At 31.8% G+C, this 18,073-nt stretch overlaps 4 protein-coding genes across 7 annotated transcripts; 1 reads left to right on the forward strand and 3 right to left on the reverse strand.

Annotated features, from left to right (window-relative positions):
• LOC109342465 (transcription factor HBI1-like) lies at positions 2,197 to 5,421 on the forward strand. Its single transcript, XM_019580446.1, has 8 exons — positions 2,197 to 2,212; positions 2,698 to 2,822; positions 3,372 to 3,572; positions 3,736 to 3,870; positions 4,039 to 4,110; positions 4,219 to 4,404; positions 4,590 to 4,701; positions 5,049 to 5,421. The coding sequence occupies exons 1-8, from the start codon at positions 2,197 to 2,199 to the stop codon at positions 5,081 to 5,083; spliced, it is 882 nt and encodes a 293-aa protein (XP_019435991.1). The 3' UTR covers positions 5,084 to 5,421.
• On the reverse strand, positions 4,971 to 7,929 carry LOC109344035 (universal stress protein PHOS32). The gene is made up of 6 exons (XM_019582620.1): positions 7,630 to 7,929; positions 7,217 to 7,296; positions 6,525 to 6,643; positions 5,650 to 5,726; positions 5,428 to 5,567; positions 4,971 to 5,119 (listed from the first exon to the last, which is right to left on the reverse strand). The coding sequence occupies exons 1-5, from the start codon at positions 7,862 to 7,864 to the stop codon at positions 5,542 to 5,544; spliced, it is 537 nt and encodes a 178-aa protein (XP_019438165.1). The 5' UTR covers positions 7,865 to 7,929; the 3' UTR covers positions 4,971 to 5,119; positions 5,428 to 5,541.
• LOC109344036 (40S ribosomal protein S25) lies at positions 9,516 to 11,148 on the reverse strand. Its single transcript, XM_019582621.1, has 4 exons — positions 11,042 to 11,148; positions 10,859 to 10,933; positions 10,571 to 10,705; positions 9,516 to 9,840 (listed from the first exon to the last, which is right to left on the reverse strand). Exons 1-4 carry the CDS (start codon positions 11,042 to 11,044, stop codon positions 9,727 to 9,729), a joined length of 327 nt encoding a protein of 108 aa, XP_019438166.1. The 5' UTR covers positions 11,045 to 11,148; the 3' UTR covers positions 9,516 to 9,726.
• Positions 12,080 to 16,793, reverse strand: LOC109344038 (bifunctional dihydrofolate reductase-thymidylate synthase-like). Of its 4 annotated transcripts, none has more exons than XM_019582627.1 (12): positions 16,704 to 16,793; positions 15,788 to 16,335; positions 15,304 to 15,703; positions 15,185 to 15,229; positions 14,933 to 14,998; positions 14,344 to 14,405; positions 14,182 to 14,256; positions 13,926 to 14,091; positions 13,721 to 13,844; positions 13,477 to 13,583; positions 12,937 to 13,100; positions 12,080 to 12,341 (listed from the first exon to the last, which is right to left on the reverse strand). In XM_019582627.1, the coding sequence occupies exons 2-11, from the start codon at positions 16,258 to 16,260 to the stop codon at positions 12,993 to 12,995; spliced, it is 1,626 nt and encodes a 541-aa protein (XP_019438172.1). In that variant the 5' UTR covers positions 16,261 to 16,335; positions 16,704 to 16,793; the 3' UTR covers positions 12,080 to 12,341; positions 12,937 to 12,992. The 4 variants fall into 4 exon arrangements, with proteins under 4 accessions (XP_019438172.1, XP_019438173.1, XP_019438170.1 ...); XM_019582628.1 differs by having other exon boundaries at positions 12,080 to 12,357; positions 12,936 to 13,100; XM_019582625.1 differs by having other exon boundaries at positions 12,080 to 12,355; positions 12,933 to 13,100.

Consider the following 18,073-nt stretch of genomic DNA (forward strand, 5'->3'; position numbering starts at 1 on the left):
AAGTGCGATATTATTGCATCATGAACGTATACATTAAGTGACCATGATGAGATAATAATGTTAATTGTTAATAATTGAAGGACCTGTCTTTTCTTTGAGATGGTTATTATAATCACACTGATGTATTCTTTGTTCTTAGGACTATATATCAACCTACTAATTACTGTGCAAATATTTATATATTAAGGTATTTAGTTCAGAATAATAACATGAGGAGTTCATTCTGAATTTGATTATGATGGTTGGCCAATAAACGTATGCACCTTCATAATGTTTGCATCTCAATTTTGTTTTCTTTTTTTAAAGAGGGAACGGAGATCACTTGTCCTAAGATTTGGTGTCTTATTGTGTATCAATCCTATCAAAAAATGTTAATTAGTTAAGAAAAATATAATAAAAACATAAAATAATTTTTTTGATTACTTGTTGTAATGTGATTAGCTTGAAACATGGAAACATAAATTTTTTTCACTTATCACCTTGATCTGCTACTTGTTGATTTAATCCACACATAACAATAATGAAAAAGGATTGTATATACATATATTGTATATAAGTATATTCAGAGGGAGAAATACATGCAGTTAGCTATGTATATTTATTTGGTAGAAAATGGGTTTGGAGGGGAACACAAACACACAATGAGTTAGTTTTATGGCTATAAAAAACAGAAACAAACCCATATGCTTTGTTAATTATATGTAGCATATAGATACTCTATACATTTTTCATTTACATATGAGTTATATTCTAGAAGTAGAAAGTTTGAAGTCTGAATTTGTGAGCATGAAAGTAAGAGTGGTATTTTATAATGTTAACATGCATGTGGCGTGGGCATGGCAATTAACTTAAAGTTTTGGTTCAGACTCAATGGTGGCCTTCATACTTCATAACGTTGGAACTTTGCAACTTGTAAGTGGAGCAATAAATGATTTTCTACATTAATGGAGAGACAAATATTACAAAAAAAATAAATGAAGCAATAGCATGGTAAAATATTTTTTTTCATTTTATATACAATAAAATAACATTTTTGTCACTAAAAATATATATAAAATCAAGTATTTCCTTCTTTTATGTGCCACAATTCCCCTGCCCAATTATTATGTTCATATCATAAATATAATACACATATATCAATTGGATAAGATAACAGGAGCTCATTCAATTATTATTTTACACTAATATTATATATCATTGGATTTCTGATTCTACCATAACAATACCAGATTTAATCAAATAAGAATCAATGTTTCTCTACATGGAGTTAGTGGAATGATATCGTGACATAACATATAACAGTGTTTTCTTTTTTTGGTCCCTTCACATAACAAAACCTTTCAACTTTATCAAGATGTGAATAACGTGAACTATAAAGTATGCATCAGAATTGAATTATTTTCCTTTACACTACAAGGGGTTGCCTTAAAAAAGAAATCCATGGAGATAAAATCAAAGGGATAGAGATTAGATTGATTGGTCCAGTTGAGTGAAAATACCAATAAACTTCTCGTTATTTTTATGTATCATTGTTTGTGATCGATTGAAAATATATATTTAAGTTAAAAATTTAATAATTAAGTATTTTTATGATCAATACAAACAATGATTTATGGAGTGATAAATCTATTGGGACAGAAGATATCCTCTCAATTCCGAGTATGTTTCTCCACGTCATCATATGACATGTTAGATGTAAAGCTTGAAGAAGTGCCACGTGGAAGTTGACCAAGTTATTGCCCATTTCACGGGCCCCACAAAACAAACATGATAAAACCTTCCATTCCTTTTATAATAACTTGACTATGACAATGTCATTATTTGTAGCCAAGACGATTTTAAAAGATTAACTTTCATTTTTTTATAAATATTTTTAAATTTTTCAAGTATATAGATTAATTTTACTATTAAAATATTATCAGCATGTAGTACAAAAGAGAAAATGGTTTAAATATAAAGATAATTTAATTGCTGAATACAATTAATAAAACCAACTATATTAACTAATTTTATCGTTTTTTTGTGAAAATACTTACAATAGCCTTATTAAAAACATGAAAAGAAATATTATCATAAATAATCTCTCATCTTCCCTTTAAAGACCTCAAATTATACCACTTAATTTGATAAATAATTTGGAGAGTAATTATGCGACTAAAATTAGAAGAAGAAAAATATTAAAAAGAGAAAGTAGACATGGACATTTTGAGTGGTAGGTCTATGTGTGTATATATATTTATTGATAAAAAAATAAAAAGTAAATGGAAAAAGTTATAAAATTTATAAATAATATTTTATGAGACTAAAATGTAATTTCGTGATCCAATATCTATTCTTTAAGTTTTTTTTTCATCAACTTGAGAGATGGGCTAAAGATACATGATTGAAAGGGTAAAGAATTGAAATTGCCTAGAAAAATTATGGGATAAATTTTTCACATGAAAATGCATTATGAACTTATAATCTATTGTTATTATATATACCGCCATTCATTTTGATCTTCAAAACTTAGCACTTCACGCTTCTGTTCTTAGCTTCCTCATATTCTTATGTCTTATATTATTAGTGTTATGCATCTTCACCTTTAAAGTATTATAGTGCCTTATTTTGAAGCACCACCTTTTGCATTATAAGTATATATCTTTGTAATCATAACAACATTAACAACATGTTGCACTGTTGAAACTGCATCAATAGAACAGTGTTGGAAACAAGATCAACACCAACAACAAGGTTACTTTTCTGTGGCCAAGATCAACTCTTCAATTGGAAAAGAGAGTTTTAAGAAGACAAAAGCTAATAAGCCTCACAATTCCACCAAGGTTTCTATTTCTTATTCTTATTGCTATAATAATGTTTAAATTTCCATCCAGTTAAGAGAACAACCATGTTAATTTTTAAGAGCACTGTTACCACTTTTTATTTTACTATGTAAAGTAATATTGTGTTATAAAACACAAAGTCATATACCAACATGACATTCACACATTGAGTAGTGTAAAACTTTACTAAATTTTTAGGTATGTTAAAGTTATTCGATTTATTGGGAGAGACAGCTACAAAAGACTTACCCATATAGTGAAGGATACCCTTCTTATAAAAAAACTCAAAGTTACGTTCTATTCAAGTTGTTAAACCAAAAACACATCTTTCTTGGTTGTTAAGTGCACAGTGACTATGATGGCGATGTTAAGGAAAAAGTTAATGTAAGATTCATGATCAATAGTTAAGAACATATCTTTATCATTAATTATGCATTAATGTCTTAAATTATAGTAAAGGGTAAGTGTAATTGTTTTTAATTTGTTAGTATTGGTTGGATAAACCAACTATAACAAATTTAGTGTATTTGGATTTTATTTGTTGTTTAGGTTGTTGCAGAAATGGATAAGAAATATAAGAGGAACAAAGTAGGTTCTAATGATGAGGAATCGAAAAGAATGAAGAAGAATGAAACATGTTCAGATACTTCAAAGGAAAACTCAAAAGGCTCTTATGCTCAAAAGGGTGATTACATTCATGTCCGAGCACGTCGTGGCCAAGCCACTGATAGCCATAGCTTAGCTGAAAGAGTGAGTCTTGACTCAGAGTCTTTTTTAAAATTTTATTCTACGTTTTTTTTACTGCGAAAACGTGATGGCGACTCCAAATCAGTCGCGTGACCGGTGTAAAATGTTCATTGCATGCATGTCTGTTTACTCTAGATTTTAAAAGAAGTGTTTATGTTTGATGAAGATTAGAAGAGAAAAAATTAGTGAGAGAATGAAGTATTTGCAAGATTTAGTACCCGGTTGCAACAAAGTTACAGGAAAAGCTGGAACACTTGATGAAATCATCAATTATGTTCAGTCTCTTCAACAACAAGTTGAGGTAATTAACTGTTATACTCACTTTCACATTCATCCATAGGAATGTGAAAACTCTATATATTATTACTATTACATACATTTGTAAGAAAATGTAACTCAATATATAAAGACTTTAAACCTTGAAATTAAAGGGTATGTAACTAACACCATATGTTATGATTATATGCAGTTCTTGTCAATGAAATTAGCTGCTATGAACCCAAATCTGGACTACAACATTTATGATATGTTTACCAAAGAGGTAAGGGAATTAATGCATAGTTCATTAATCAGTTCCTCTTTTTTTTTATTTTATCTCAATTATATTCATCATATCTAAGAGCATTTTTGTTTCATTTGATTCTCACAGATGTTTCCTACTTGTACTCCAAGTTATTCAACTATAGGGATATCATCAGACATGACTAACCCTGCATATCTTCAATTCAAGTCACAACAAGAAATGGTTTCAAGTTGTGGATTTGATACAGTGAAAAACCCTCCAGAACTGCATGGGTCAATACCTGAAACATGTCTTGACTCATCCAATTTCAATGTATGTTTATTTACCCTCTTATATGTTTGAAGCCTATTGTATATTATTGGTATGTGACAACTTTCAGATTTATAGCACAGTTTAGTACTTTGTTCTATAAACCTTAAAGTTGTCACCTTTGTCACATAGTGTTGTTGTCATAATGGACCCTTTTCTGAATTTGATCTTATTTTTGTCTACTGCAGCAAATTCTACCCCACTCTTCAACATGGGAAGGTGATTTCCAAAACCTTTACACTATGGCTTTTGATCAAGCAATAGCAACACCAACACCTTTTTCTTCTCAGCAATTCACAGGTATCTAACTATATGTGTCTACTCAAATCACCTTTTCCCCTTAGCCTGATATCTTAAAAAGTAGAACATATAATCAAACTAAGAAGGAGTTGGTCTAGTAATGTTAATCATTGAATTATACAATGGACCACTAAAAAGATGGTGTGGTTTCACTTAGAGAACATTGAAGTAAATGTGCTATGCAGCTTGATTCAATGCATTATGGACACAAAACATGAAAAGATTAATGCTAGTTGTCATATAAGACTAAGTTGTTTGTATCACATGACAAAAGTAAGAAACTTATTTGGCAAGTTAATTGTATTTTGTGAAGTAAATTACATAAGTTTGGTTTGATATCTTTACAGGTCTAGTTGAATATAGCAATCTGATGGAAATGTAGAGCAGAGATCTTCTATTACCATTTTGATGAATTAGCTCACTCTAAATGCCCACTTATCAAGATTCTTTTTCTTTTCAAGTACATAGCATATATATTACTATTTGTATACTGCTCCATAATATAAATAAAATTCATATTTACACCTTTCAACCTTAGTCACCCTCTTTTGGACTTTCAAATTACAAAGCCATATTTTTTAGGTTCATGGTTAGTTTCTAGACTTTTTTGTATAAGTTATTTTGTAGGGTTCAGATTGTTTGATGAATAAGTGAGCCAACAGAATACTTTTTTGCTCTCGGCTCGAAAGAAGCACATATTTTGTCCCACAAGTTGTGCTTACTGACACAAAACAAAACTAGAAAATATAATTCTAATCTTCTTCAAACAACTATCTAATGTTATTACATAATCAAACAAAGCTAATATACAAAGCATAGCCTTCTACATCAATAATTCCACTAGATGATTGAGGCATCTCCAGCATCTATCAGTCCAAGGAATGAAACTAAATTAGAATTATATATTCAGATGCAAGAAAATGTAACAGAGGTGACAAAGAAGCACACCTTTTCCAGGAACAATCACAAGAGGTGCTGCTTTACAATGGTGAAAACAGTACTCACCAACACTTCCTTGTAGCACACTGAATGAAAACACAAAAAGCAAGCCCACTTGTGCATCAGAATGACAAAGAACTAAAGGATTTAGAGAGTATGTTTGGTAATAACAACAACATAAGCTACCTACTGCAGTTTGCTAAAGGGGCTTATTCCAATAAGCTAGTAGCTTAAAAACTCATATGTATTTGATAGGATAATTGAGGTAGCTTGTGGCCTTATAAGCAAGGAGATTATTGGAAAACAAAACTACCATGGAAACAAGACAGCAGCAATAACACTTAATCGATTAACTGGGTAAGTGTTAATCGATAAACTGGTTAGAAAGTCAAGTAAGGCATTAGCTGAACAATTCTTGTAATTGACACGTTTTACACCTTTAACACATGTTGAAATTATTTTACAACATGTGTTTATTAGTTTGTTAGGAGAATTAGTTAGAGTTAGTTTACTTTTCTATTTTTACAAGGCAATGTGCTTCAATATATATAGCACTTATAGCCTTCTTTGTAAATCAATCAATTTTGATAAATCAATGAGAATTCATCATAATATTCATTTTACGCTTTCGTACTATTTTCGCAATAGAGATTATGTTAGTTCACATTTATCAGCTAGCTTATCAGTAATCTTATCACATTTCCGATTCAAACAACCAGCTTATTAGTAAATCTTATTGAACATTTTTTATTCAATCAGTTAGTTTATGAACTTTCAATTATCAACTCCAAGCTTATAAGCTTTCAGCAAGTTGTTTTCATCTAAGCCTTATATAAAATGGTAGAACAGAGGCATAGGTGTTGGGAGAGAATTGAGGGAAAAACCTCTGAATCAAGCTTCTGCCTCTGGTCCCCATAATAACAGCTGCAGGTTTGATTCTCTCTGCTTCCTTGCAAATTACTTTTCCGGCGTCACCTTCCACGATCCTAGCCACTGTTTGCACCTGTTTATATCATCAAAATCACATAAGATTAGGTAATAGATGAGAATTTCCATTGTATATTCAAAAGACAACTTTTCATACATCGTTTAACCGTAAGATTAGATTCAGAAGAAATGTTATTCCTTGTGTTTCAACTGAGAAAAGTTGGAAGGGATAATTGCTACTACATACATGATAAGGAAATCAAAACAGAGAGAATAGGAAAATAAAACTGTTTATTCCATACTCTTTAATAGTTACAAAAAGCTATAGCTGAGTCAGGCTGGTCTCGCTCAGCGAAATCTTCCATCCCACTGAGCGACTCCTGCTCGCTCAACGAGTATCGTAAAACTTCCTGTTCAATTCTCGCTGAGTGAGAGGTTCCAAACTCAACATTGGCAACTAAACACGAGGGTTGCGCTCGTTGCGGGGCTTAACGTTGGCAACTAAACTCAACGTTGACGAAAGCCATGCACCACTTTTGAACGGAAAATCATCCTTTTGGGCTGTGATCAACAAAAACCTCACAAGTGTATTTTTGTATAACTAAGGGTATCCCCTCCCCCAAAGTTAGGGTTTAGGGTAATAACTGACCATTGTGATTTGAAAAGCCTCAACTGCTAGCTTCTCCATCAGACCCTGTGATAGGTCATAAACAAGTTGGTTCTTCACATCTGCAACATATTCAATAAAAAAATACAAATTTCCAGAAAGATCATAACTTCAAAATCACAATAAAAAGAGTAAATACCCATTTTAGTCAACATAATTTTCGACTTTACCCGTCTAGCCCTTCAAAGAAGAAAAGACCTAAAATGGTCCAAAATTTTTAAACATGGGTCAAATTAATCTCTTATAAAATATGCTAAAAATAACTAATTTAACTCACATCTAAAATTTTCGGGACCCTATTTTCTTATTTGAACGACTTAAAGTCGAAAAATAGGAGGGACTAGTAAAAAAAATGTAATTTGGTATGAGTAAAGTAATAAAATAGAGGAAGGAACCAGAAACAGCATGAAGAAGATGAATGGTATCAGCAAGCTTGCAAAAGTGGATAAGAGCCCAATCAAAAGCATGCTTAGAATTAGGACCATGATCTATGGCTATAATTATATCTCTTCCTCTTCTTCTTTCTCCTGTTTCTCTCTCTAACTCTGGTTCTGAAACTATTGGAATCAATGAAGGAAGCTTCACTTCTCTATAGTTGTATTCTTCTACATCCTCGTACACTGTCTCCATTTTCTTTCTTCTCAGACACTACTTAATTATTATGTGATGTTTGTCTTTATCATTCAGATTATTATTTAGACTATGTTATACTTTTGATTTGGGAAAAGTTAGGTGCCCACTTTGGATTTTCCAAAACCACCTCAAAATAATGACTCATGTCTTAATTCCAAAACGTTAATTCAATTTTGTTTGATTTTATCTACTTTTTAATCTTTCTTTGGTCAGCACATACATCTGTTGTTTTTTATGTGTCATGACTTTGTAATTAGTCAAAAATACTTAAAAATTAAATTTTAATTTAAATATATATTTTTCAATTGATCACAAAGTCATGACATATAGCATAAAACTCGTTACGAAGTGGCAGATGTACTCCCCTAAATGACCGAGTTTGTTTGCTTATTTTTATAGAATAAACCCTTTTTGTTAAAAAAATAATTGCCTTAAGTTTTTAATTTTTAGTGTAGTTTGGTATAATCAATTTAGTACATGAAAATATCGTCCCTAAAGTATATAGTTACCTCTTCCAATAACTGTCGTTCACAATAAGCGAACTTTTAATTTGTTTGGCTTATTTATAGACTCAATGAAGTCTTTCACTCACTAGACTAACATATTCTTCAATATTCATAATAAAAGATTATTTAAGGATATGGAAATAGAATTAATTTTATAGAAAAACTTCCTTCTTTAGAAGAAGATAGAGAATTCATTACCTTAGTATTTTTACAAAATCACCCTTAGTATTTTTACAAAATGCTCATCATTCTCTCCTTTTTATCTTAATTCGTACAAACTTTTTTGATTGGCAAAATCCAGCACCAAATACTATTAGTGGGCATCTAAGAATCAAGGAATAAAAATAGAGAACAACTATGAAGAAGAACCGACATTGAATATTTTTCATGTATTTGTTTCTTTTACTCCTTTTTTATTGATAAATTTGATATATTCAGTTTATGTTGTTTGAGATAATCTAATCATTTTAAATTAATTTAATCATAATACGGTTAAAAAAACCTTCTTTACCCAAACATGATTTTAAGAGTGATGTGTAGAAACCCATCTAATACTTGGTCCTCTAATCTAATGTTAATAAGAGTTGATTTTTAAGGGTACATAAGCATAGATATTAATGATTAATTCATAAGTAATATATGTTAGTTTCTTGTCTCGTGGATAGTTTTTGTTGAACTAAGAGAGAAACATATCTGTCTATCTACTAATGAGTAATGAATGAATTTAACTCGTGAGTTCAAAAGGAGACAACTTTTGTTATTAGAAAGGTTCTTGAACCTGGCTCACTTCATAGCTTCACTTCATGGAAAAATAAGTTTGAAGCAACAATATTGAAGTAAATGAAGAAGATATGATTGAGAAGACACTTTTTATTGGACAAAAGTGCTCAATCCTGAATATGTGTGATTTTAGTGGTTGCTATATTGAAGACAACAACATTGGAGTGAAACTTAAAGTTCTATTATCATATCCTTGAATATGGCTTATCATAGTTGGTATAAAAACAAGTCTGAAAATATATGCACCCTTAAATAATTTAAAAGGGTTAAAATAACAGGTTCTGCTATATAATAAAAAGTTATTTGCTTTCAAGTAAAACTTCTAGGTCCTCACTGTCTCTGCCACATTAGGATTCCAACTAAAGGAAACAAAATAATAGAATAACATGTTAACAAAATAACCAAAAGGATAATTATATGGAAGCCATATGTCAAATATGTTACCATGGATACAATAATAATCTCAAATAAACCATGGATTTAGCAACATTAAAAAACTAATGCAATACTCAAAAAAGAAGCTACTTCACCAGTGCCACAATACTAGATAAACTGTGAGCAGTGGTATTTGATTTAGGTGTTGGTAGCCCTAGTGTAAATCTGCTGACTAGAATGGGCAGACACCATCCTGATCGAACCTCTAGCCATCAAATCTCTAATAGCCTTCCTTGCAAGTGATCCATTAATCTGGAGAACACATGAAAATTTATGAGAATCTTGTTTTCCACATAACAATCATGAATCACCAATCATTCATAATAAAAACCAATTGCAAGATACGTAGGTGGTTCCGACTCATCATTAAATCACATACAACTGATACAACGACCTTTCTAGGATTATTCTCAAATGGCAGGCAGCAGCAGAGAAATATTATTAGATGAGAAGATAAATAAATAGTTTTTAAGACGATAACGTCCAATTAAAAACAAAATGCAAAACATAAACTAATAAAGCATGTCAGAACCTCTGCATATCAGCACCAAAAATTCCATGTTTGCAATAAATCCGACCCAAACAAAATCAAGAGACGATTGATACTCATACATAAAATGCAGCTTGACAAATACCAGGTCCAGAGATTGTAATTTGACTCAAATAACACACAACCAATGAAGTATACAATATGTCATTGTTGAAATTGAATCTCAGAACCGAAAGGCCAAAAGGGAAATAGAGAACAGAATACCAACTAACTTCTCAACTCCATAGGTTATCTAAATCAGTCTATGAAAGTAAATCTTATACAAGAATACAACCGCGACAAACTACTTTAACAGAGGTACCATGTTGTCTCACAACACAAACATTATAATTCTCAATTTCATTAGACACATATACAAAATAAAAGAACATGCATCAAAATAGCAGCAACAAAAATATGAATAATATATTTGTAAATTGAAAAGATAGATACCCTCAAACGATCAGAGAGAATGGAAGGTGTGATGAGCTTGTATTTGGGTGCTTCAGAGAGGAGTTTGTCATAAGTAGCCTGATCAAACAGCACTTGGTTATTCACCTTTTCCTTTTGCTTTCCCTTGCTCCACTTCTGTTCAATTACAAATTTTGACATTAATATCACATACCCTTTTCTCATATAACTTAGATTATCATAGAACTAAACCCTAGGGTTGCCAATTCACAAATTTACTATGTACTTGGATTAAAGTAAAAAGAGACAAATTGAAGAGGAAAATTGAACCTTCTTCTTCTGCTTGCCACCACCAGATTTGGCAGGCTTGGATGAAGGTGGAGGAGCCTTATCTTTCTTTGGAGCCTGCAAATATAAAATTGGGGAAATTAGAATATAAGTTTAATAATTTGGGAATTGAAGTAAAAATTGAATTTTTTTTGGGTGAGTTAGGGTTTGAAGAGAAAGAGTTACCATGATTTTGGATCGAATGGAAGAATTGGAGATCTGAATTCAATAGGCGCTTGTAGCAGAAGAAGGAAGACACTACTAACCTATTTAGGGTTTTTGATAGCAAGACTAAATGAGTAAGAAACTACGTCGTTTTCTATAGGCCTCTTGTTTATTTTGTGTAAATGGGCTTTCCTAGCCCAATCTAATGATAAAGGGATTTTGCATACTTGAAGAGTTTAAGTTGATTCCTATAGGGTGCATATTTGTTGTCTAACTACTAGTGTTATTTTATGTATCATAACTTTGTGATTGATTGGAAAAAACGTATTTAAGTTAAAATTTAATTTTTAAGTATTTTTCTAACCATTCATAGTTTATGGTACATGGAGTGACACTCATTATGTGACAGAAGAAAATGTGCTCTCGTTCGTATAATGCTTGGCTTGGTTATTAAAAAAATGATATTAATATGGTGTTAGTACCACTAATCCTATAGGCATCATGCTGTTCATGGTTGACTCCTCCATTGTTTCAAACTCTTGTCCATAGTTATAAACATTAGGGGATGGCAAAGATGTTGCTACAAAACATGGGTTTGTGTCAAAAGAGCTCGAGCTTGTTAAGAATTGGAAGATCATACCTTGGTTTTGTGTAAGAGGCATAGTTGAACTCAGAAAGATTTAATTACCTATACAAAAGTCTTTAACTTCTGTTCCCTCAAAATATAATGAACCATTTGAGAATTCGTAATCAATATAAGACCTTGGCTTAACATTTTTTTAGTTTTCATTCTCTTCAATTCGATGTGATTATGTTTTTGTAATTTAAATGAATTGTTTAAATGTTCTTTGTCCCTATAAATTTTAGTAACTTTGACTTAAGTTTTCCATTCTTATTAAGTTTAGTCTCTACATAGTTGATACTTTTGGTTTTAATGTACTCTTTTCATCTCACATTCAAATGGGGGCCAATTCTTATACATAGTTTTAGATTTGGTAGCAGAATATATCATTATCGAATGATAAACAACAGTTTTAGATTTGGTAACAGAATATATCATTATCGAATGATAAACAACCCAACTTCTAGTAGTCATTAACATGAGGAGAATCACAACGAAACATACAACACAAGAGTACCCTACTCCAAGTATAGCAAAATGTCCACATTCGAGAGAAAAGAGAATGCAATTAACCTAAATCACCTTAGAGTGGATCTAAGGGATTCTCACTAGCAAGATATACATACAAAGCTTAAAGTCTATGCCCAATGAGTTGTTCTTCATGTGTGCATATAGTTAACATAATCCTCTTACAGTAGTAGTAGTAGTAGTGCCTGAAACAATGAGCATACCAAGCTTTGAGCATCCAAGAACAGCATATATGGATAATCAAATAAGGAAATCAGAAAATCAAATGCCTAGGTATCTATTAACAATATGCTCCATGTGTATCCTAAGCATTCTCATGGAAATTATCTTAAAAGCAAAAACATTAATAATGTATCTTAAATCTAAAACAAAGTTGTTTTGAATAATAATAATAACACTTGATACTAAGCTAGTTGAAGACTAAATTTTATACAAACTGGTAATTATCTCAAATCAGTTCAAATTTATATTATATTTTAAACAGCTCCTAAGGGCTTGTTTGGGAGTTAGATTTTGGAGGGGAAGGAAAGGAAAGGGAAGGCTTGAGAGTCATCTCATAAGTGTATTTCATGGCTCCCAAGCCTTCCCTTTCCCTTCCTTCCCCTCTAAAATTCAACTCCCAAACAAACCCTAAGGTGAAAAGTTGATAATAAACTCAGAGACAATATTAAAGCACTAAACCGCATTCTATAGATCTTTACATAAACAACAATAGTAGAATAATATCCATCAGAGTTTTCTCTATGAAAAACTAAATTGCACACTTGCCTTGTTTCCAAAATCAGAAACAATCTGAAGAAGGGACTGAGAATCTCCTAGATTTTAAACAGCCATTTCCATCTCAATCTTCGGGTGAGGATCATAGCCTATGAGCTTGAAATCAGAAGCCACAAAAGAATCTATATCTTTCTTTGGATTTATCTTCAAAATCTGCATTATCGTTAAGATAATCAACAAGAGAAAAATTTAGGAGTCATGCTAAAGGGTACTCCCTCCGTTTCAAAATAACTGTCCAGGAAGAGAAGAAACACATATATTCAGAAATGCAATTAATTTTGTTAAAATCCAGACAAACTATATCTGGTTTCTTAGTTTACCCTTTAAACTTTATTCCTATCTCTCATCATTTACTCTCTCCATAAGGCCATTATTGAAAAATAAGCATTTAATACTCTCTTGAGTAGACAATTATTTTGAAACAAATTTTTATTCTCTAAGTGGACAGTTATTCTGAAAGTGAGGGAATAATTTTATTTTTGCAGCCAACTATATTAAAAAAAACAATTTCCTTAAACATTTCACATACTGGGAAAGGTTTTGGCAGCCTCTGGAGCTGCTCTTGCAAAGGCCTCACATGTGTGCGGTAAACATGTGCATCTCCAAGATCATGGATAAAATCACCTGGCACAAGATCTGACAAGAATAAAATAGAGTTGGTTAGTCTATTTTTAAGTCACTTTTTCAGCTGTATTTTTGTAGCGATGTTTTTCTATGATGTGGACATATGGCTACATATTTAAGTCTAGCAAATGCTTCCATTATTTCCTTACCACAAACATGAGCAATCATGCATGTCAGGAGGGCATAAGATGCAATATTAAATGGCACGCCCAGGCCCATGTCAGCAGATCTCTGGTACATTTGACACGATAATTCCCCATTTGCTACATAGAACTGCAAAAAAATAATAGAGTAAGCATAAAAAAGGAGAGGGAGACTTTTTTTCAAAAAGAAACCCGAGTAAAGCTGCCAGACCTGTGCAAACATGTGGCAGGGTGGAAGAGCCATTGATTTAAGATCGGTTGGATTCCATGCATTAAGAATGATCCGCCGATCATCAGGATTATGCTTTATCTTGTTGATAACACCTAAAAGCTGATCAATTCCTTGGCCAGAATAGTCACCATGCATGTTGGTATACCTACAAAATGTGAGACAGGGAATTAAGGGTCAAGCAATCCCACATAAACGAGACTATTGACCTACTGAGAAAAGGAAATAATCTACCTACCTAGCCCCATAATGTCTCCACTGAAACCCATAAATAGGTCCCAGGTCACCTTCTTCCCTGTCTGTCAAACCAATACTGTAATGTCAAATGTAAGCTAGTTAGTAAGTGCAAGAAGAAAAAGTTTACAATTTGTACTTTGTAACAATTTATGGTCACGCTCACCTATCAAGGTATTCTTTGGAGGCATTTCCATCCCATATATGAATGCCTTTTTCCTGCAGCACCTGTCAACATAACATGTTTTCATAATAAAGTTCACAACAATCATATAGTAACAAAGATTCTTTGAGAACATAAAAAATAAAAACCTCAAACAAATGAAGTATTGTGATTGGAATTTACTACAGCACCTTTTATTTTTATGACATTAATAAAGAAACAATGGAACATGGCAAACAAGCAAGTGCAAACCCTGTTATCATCAAAGCAATTAATATTCTACAGCATCACAAAGATATTAACATTTTTCGGTGTACAACATAAAGTCAGACTGCAAGAATTAGACAACCATCAGGATAATCCAATCCAACTTGTGTGGAAAGAAAGATACCAGACTAAAAATTCTTAAAACAATGACAGATACGAGCCATCAGCTCATGATTTCAGATTGGCTCAAACCTGACTTTTAACTATTTACTATTCATTACAGCACTAAGACAAAATTCAACAAACTCTCCTTGAGCATGTGAAACATATACCACGTTTTTAGAATACACGCATGTATGTAAAAAATGGCAAAATATATCATTACCTTGGCATTTGTTGAGCCACTGATAAACCAAAGAAGCTCTTCAACAACCCCTCTCCAAAATACTCTCTAGGAATTAAATGAAGAAAATCATGTCAACATCTCTATAAAAACATAATAATAGATCTTTGTCTTCCCTCTTAATACATAGTACAAATGAATAAACCACAAGAAAAAAATAAGAATCACTAGAATGTCCTGACTTTGCACTGTAGATAAAACACATATCTTAAAACAATAATATGTATTGCGGACCTTTGTCGTTAGAAGAGGGAAGCTTTTGCGCAGGTTGAACCTCATCTGAGGAAATATAGATATGAAGTTAGACCATACATTACAGAAATGCTGAATGTACATTACCAATAAAATGTTACCTGTTGACCAAATAGTGACAAGGTACCAGTCCTTGTCCTATCATCCTTAGTTGCACCTTGAGAAATGATTTCTTGAACCAGTCTAAGATACATGTACTCCTCATGTCTCTCCAAAATCATTTTAGGAAGAAAGGAAAAGTTTTGGACCTCAAGTTTTGTGGACTCCGATTTATTAACAAAATCTTGACTACCGCTGTGACCCAGGGACTCTGCTGCAGAGCTCTTTACACGAACATAAGTGGTGAAAGAATAACGGATGTTGTTTTCAACCCTCGGAAAAGATGAGTACCATGGCCAAAATATGGTGAAATCAATTGGAGGCATAAAAGTATCACATTCAATGCTTGTCTGGATCTCCGTGATGTGGATAGCTTCACATCCAGGTCCATTAAGAGCCTCTCTGTATATAAAAATTACCAGTTTTAATAAATAAAAAGCTTAATATGAAACCGAAGAAGCAGATTTAAAAGAAAAGGATAAATACCTAAATATCTGACCACCTCCTATAACAAATACTTTCTCAATTGACAGAGAATAAGGAGATGCAGCTAACAGTTCCAATGCAGAAGACATACTTGCACATATAACAACATTCTCTGCGGTCGCAATATCAAAGCTACCTGAGCGAGTCAGGACAACATTGAGGCGACCGGGAAGAGGCTTGAAAGCAAGAGGGATACTCTCCCATGTCTTTCTACCCATTACAACGGCATTCTTCTTCCTGGGATCAGCTGTTGTTGTAGTAATCTCTTTAAAATATTTAAGATCGGAAGGTAATCTCCAAGGTAATATTCCATCTTTACCGATACCCATATCTCGGGTTGCAGCCACTACCACTTGGTATGTCCTCATCAGATTAGATGGTGGGTTGACATTGCCATTGTCATTCGCATTCGCATTCACATTGCCATTTCCATTGGAGATTGCAAAAGAATTAGTGGCCATAGTAGAACACATAAACTTGCAGAATCTGAAAGATGGTGTCTTAAAACAAGGACTGCACAACCAATTATTTTGGAAGTGCAGTGGAATCTGAAAATCAGCAAAGTAGTAAATTAGGGCTAATAATAGTTATAAACAACACCACTGGTATGATGCAATATAAAACAAATAATAGATTTTCTAAATTGCTTCAAAAGATGCTTAACGCAAATAAAATTCAGCAATAATTGCTGCTTCTAATGTGTGGATAAAATCAAAATAAAATAAAATTCTAAAAGGCTATGCATTATAATTCAAAAAGTAGATAATTTGTAAACCTTAGAAATTGTGGAATATTTATCTTAACTGAAACACACAGAAAGTATATGAGAATTTGACATAAGAAGTTCCAAGAATGTTAGGAAGCAAAAACAAAAGAGAGATGAAAAATGGAAAAAGTGAAGAAGGGAATAACTTACCGATCTGAAAGCGAAGCGCGAAATTTTGAAAAGTAGAATGACCTAAAAACAAAAGTAGTGGAATCAATTGTAAAAACCTTATCCTTCTTCATTAAACAAAACCCTCCATTAACTCTTTTTCTTACTTTCTATCATTACAACACATTTTTCTCACCATTTTTTAGAGAATTAAAAAATTAATTAATTATTAAAATTTTAATTTAAACAAAATTTTTTAATCATTTATTATCACATGTAAAAAATTAAACACTTAAAAAATTCAATTAATTTGAACGACACTCACTAAGAGGAGGGTAGTCATATATATATATATATATATATATTTCAATTTCTAATATATCAATAAATTAAAGTTATTAACCTATAATAAATATTAATCGAAAATTCTATACTAAAATATAAAACAAATTTAGTTCCATGTGTGATAGTTTCTAAATTTAATAAAAAAAATCAAGAATTCAAATTTTTCGTGTGCAAAATGTTCAAGATAAAAAAGAGCTTATTCTTCACTTGGTTGAAGTGAATTTGAATAGAAAGAATATAAGAAAAAAGAATGTGAGGAGAGTTTAGCATCTTCACTTACTTTAACAAAGAAAAGAAAAAAATTGTGTGAGTCTTATGTAAATTGTTTTTTCCTTCATGGGAAAAAAGCGACAAAGAAAACACCAAATATAAAAAATGACCAGAAGCAATTGGACTTTGTGGTTGCTGAAAATAGATTATGGGCCCAAAAGCAATTGGGTAGGGATTTTTGGTGAGGAAAAACAAACTTCTCATTATTTGTTTTCTGAAATTTAAAATAGGTTGTAGAACCCTATTTACTTTTTAATTCTCGAAATAATTAAATTTTTGTTTGAGAAATATCATGATACTAAAAAAAAAGTGTAGTTTTAAGTTTTATTTATAGGACATAAAAAAATATTCACACACTATAATATATGATTGTATTTATCAATTATTATTTCTTCAACACCAATGCTCTACCACCATTATCACCTCCATGATCATTGCCACTCTAAATACACTCACCTTACCTCCTTACCACCAAATTACTATCTTCACCCGGACTACCATTAGTATTGTCTCTATGTACGATCTGTTATCTCACAGTTTATGTCAATACATGTATTATCAATTATGATTAATTAAAAAATAATTAAATTTTAATTTAAATATATTTTTCAATCAGTCATATACCAAGTATGTTTTTTTGCACTGAATTTGTAAATCATTTGCATTTCTTTATCATATATATTGCCATTATTCTATGTTGACAAAGCCTGTTTTGGTTATCCCTTGTTGCGAGGGTCGTGGGATAACGTTTTCATAGCAGGGAGGCATGATGATTGATGAATATATATATATATATA

Source organism: Lupinus angustifolius, chromosome LG03 (assembly GCF_001865875.1).
Source record: "Lupinus angustifolius cultivar Tanjil chromosome LG03, LupAngTanjil_v1.0, whole genome shotgun sequence".
Classification (NCBI taxonomy): domain Eukaryota; kingdom Viridiplantae; phylum Streptophyta; class Magnoliopsida; order Fabales; family Fabaceae; genus Lupinus; species Lupinus angustifolius.

What these genes read in the sequence shown, in the direction of transcription:
- LOC109344035 (XM_019582620.1), bottom strand. Translation starts at nt 7,864, where the DNA reads ATGGAGACAGTGTACGAGGATGTAGAAGAATACAACTATAGAGAAGTG. An exon ending in AGGCTTTTCAAATCACAATG is followed by an intron (nt 6,644 to 7,216) that starts GTCAGTTATTAC and finishes TGATATAAACAG; the next exon opens with GTGCAAACAGTGGCTAGGAT. An exon ending in TGTGATTGTTCCTGGAAAAG is followed by an intron (nt 5,568 to 5,649) that starts GTGTGCTTCTTT and finishes TTGGACTGATAG; the next exon opens with ATGCTGGAGATGCCTCAATC.
- LOC109344038 (XM_019582627.1), bottom strand. Translation starts at nt 16,260, where the DNA reads ATGTGTTCTACTATGGCCACTAATTCTTTTGCAATCTCCAATGGAAAT. An exon ending in CCTGCCACATGTTTGCACAG is followed by an intron (nt 13,845 to 13,925) that starts GTCTGGCAGCTT and finishes ATTTTTTTGCAG; the next exon opens with TTCTATGTAGCAAATGGGGA. An exon ending in GGCTGCCAAAACCTTTCCCA is followed by an intron (nt 13,101 to 13,476) that starts GTATGTGAAATG and finishes ACGATAATGCAG; the next exon opens with ATTTTGAAGATAAATCCAAA.
- LOC109342465 (XM_019580446.1), top strand. An exon ending in ATGATATGTTTACCAAAGAG is followed by an intron (nt 4,111 to 4,218) that starts GTAAGGGAATTA and finishes TGATTCTCACAG; the next exon opens with ATGTTTCCTACTTGTACTCC. An exon ending in TTCTTCTCAGCAATTCACAG is followed by an intron (nt 4,702 to 5,048) that starts GTATCTAACTAT and finishes ATATCTTTACAG; the next exon opens with GTCTAGTTGAATATAGCAAT.
- LOC109344036 (XM_019582621.1), bottom strand. An exon ending in GTGGCAAGCAGAAGAAGAAG is followed by an intron (nt 10,706 to 10,858) that starts GTTCAATTTTCC and finishes GTAATTGAACAG; the next exon opens with AAGTGGAGCAAGGGAAAGCA. An exon ending in TTCTCTCTGATCGTTTGAGG is followed by an intron (nt 9,841 to 10,570) that starts GTATCTATCTTT and finishes TGTGTTCTCCAG; the next exon opens with ATTAATGGATCACTTGCAAG.